General features: G+C 20.8%; 1 protein-coding gene across 4 annotated transcripts in view; it reads right to left on the bottom strand.

Annotated features, from left to right (window-relative positions):
• The window catches only part of LOC107644618 (beta-glucosidase 12), a 12508-nt gene that overhangs the window by 1029 nt on the left and 10989 nt on the right, over window positions 1–490 (bottom strand). For 3 of the 4 annotated variants that reach the window (XM_016348511.2, XM_016348512.2, XM_016348513.2), the window contains 2 exons: window positions 281–312; window positions 66–168 (listed from right to left, as the gene is read on the bottom strand). In XM_016348511.2, coding sequence (XP_016203997.1) covers window positions 66–168; window positions 281–312 — 135 coding nt within the window. Of the gene's footprint in view, window positions 1–65; window positions 169–280; window positions 327–490 lie in introns of all 4 variants that reach the window. The other variant, XR_002347540.1, reaches the window with a different exon arrangement.

Raw genomic sequence — 490 nt, 5'->3', positions numbered from 1 at the left:
CAATATTTAATTATATATTAATACATTAGTAAAAAAATGTTAATTATATAGTATATATTTATTACCATTTTCAGTGATGTAGATCATAGGGTTGTTGTACTTTGCTTTAGTATAGAGCAAAAGTTCTAGAATTCCTTGTGGATAAACAAACAACCAATTTGAAAAAGCCTACAAGAACACAAGTTTACATTAAATAAATCATCATACCAAAAATGCAACTGAAACGAAGCATTGAAATGTGGTTAATTGCAAAATAAATGCATATATTTAATTCACATACCTTTGGACCGATAGGTTTTCCATTTCTCTTCGCTGTAATAATAAAACTATTTTTTATTTAACATTTACAAGAGAAAAAATTAAAAAGGTTTGATAACAAAAAAAAATTAATAAAAAAATAGTCAGAACTTATTTTATTTAGTATTTATTAATTATTATAATAATTAATAAATAAATGAATATTAAATAAAATAAAATTTATTTTTTATCT

Source organism: Arachis ipaensis, chromosome B05 (genome assembly GCF_000816755.2).
Source record: "Arachis ipaensis cultivar K30076 chromosome B05, Araip1.1, whole genome shotgun sequence".
Lineage (NCBI taxonomy): Eukaryota > Viridiplantae > Streptophyta > Magnoliopsida > Fabales > Fabaceae > Arachis > Arachis ipaensis.
This window is presented reverse-complemented; position numbering and strand designations above follow the sequence as displayed.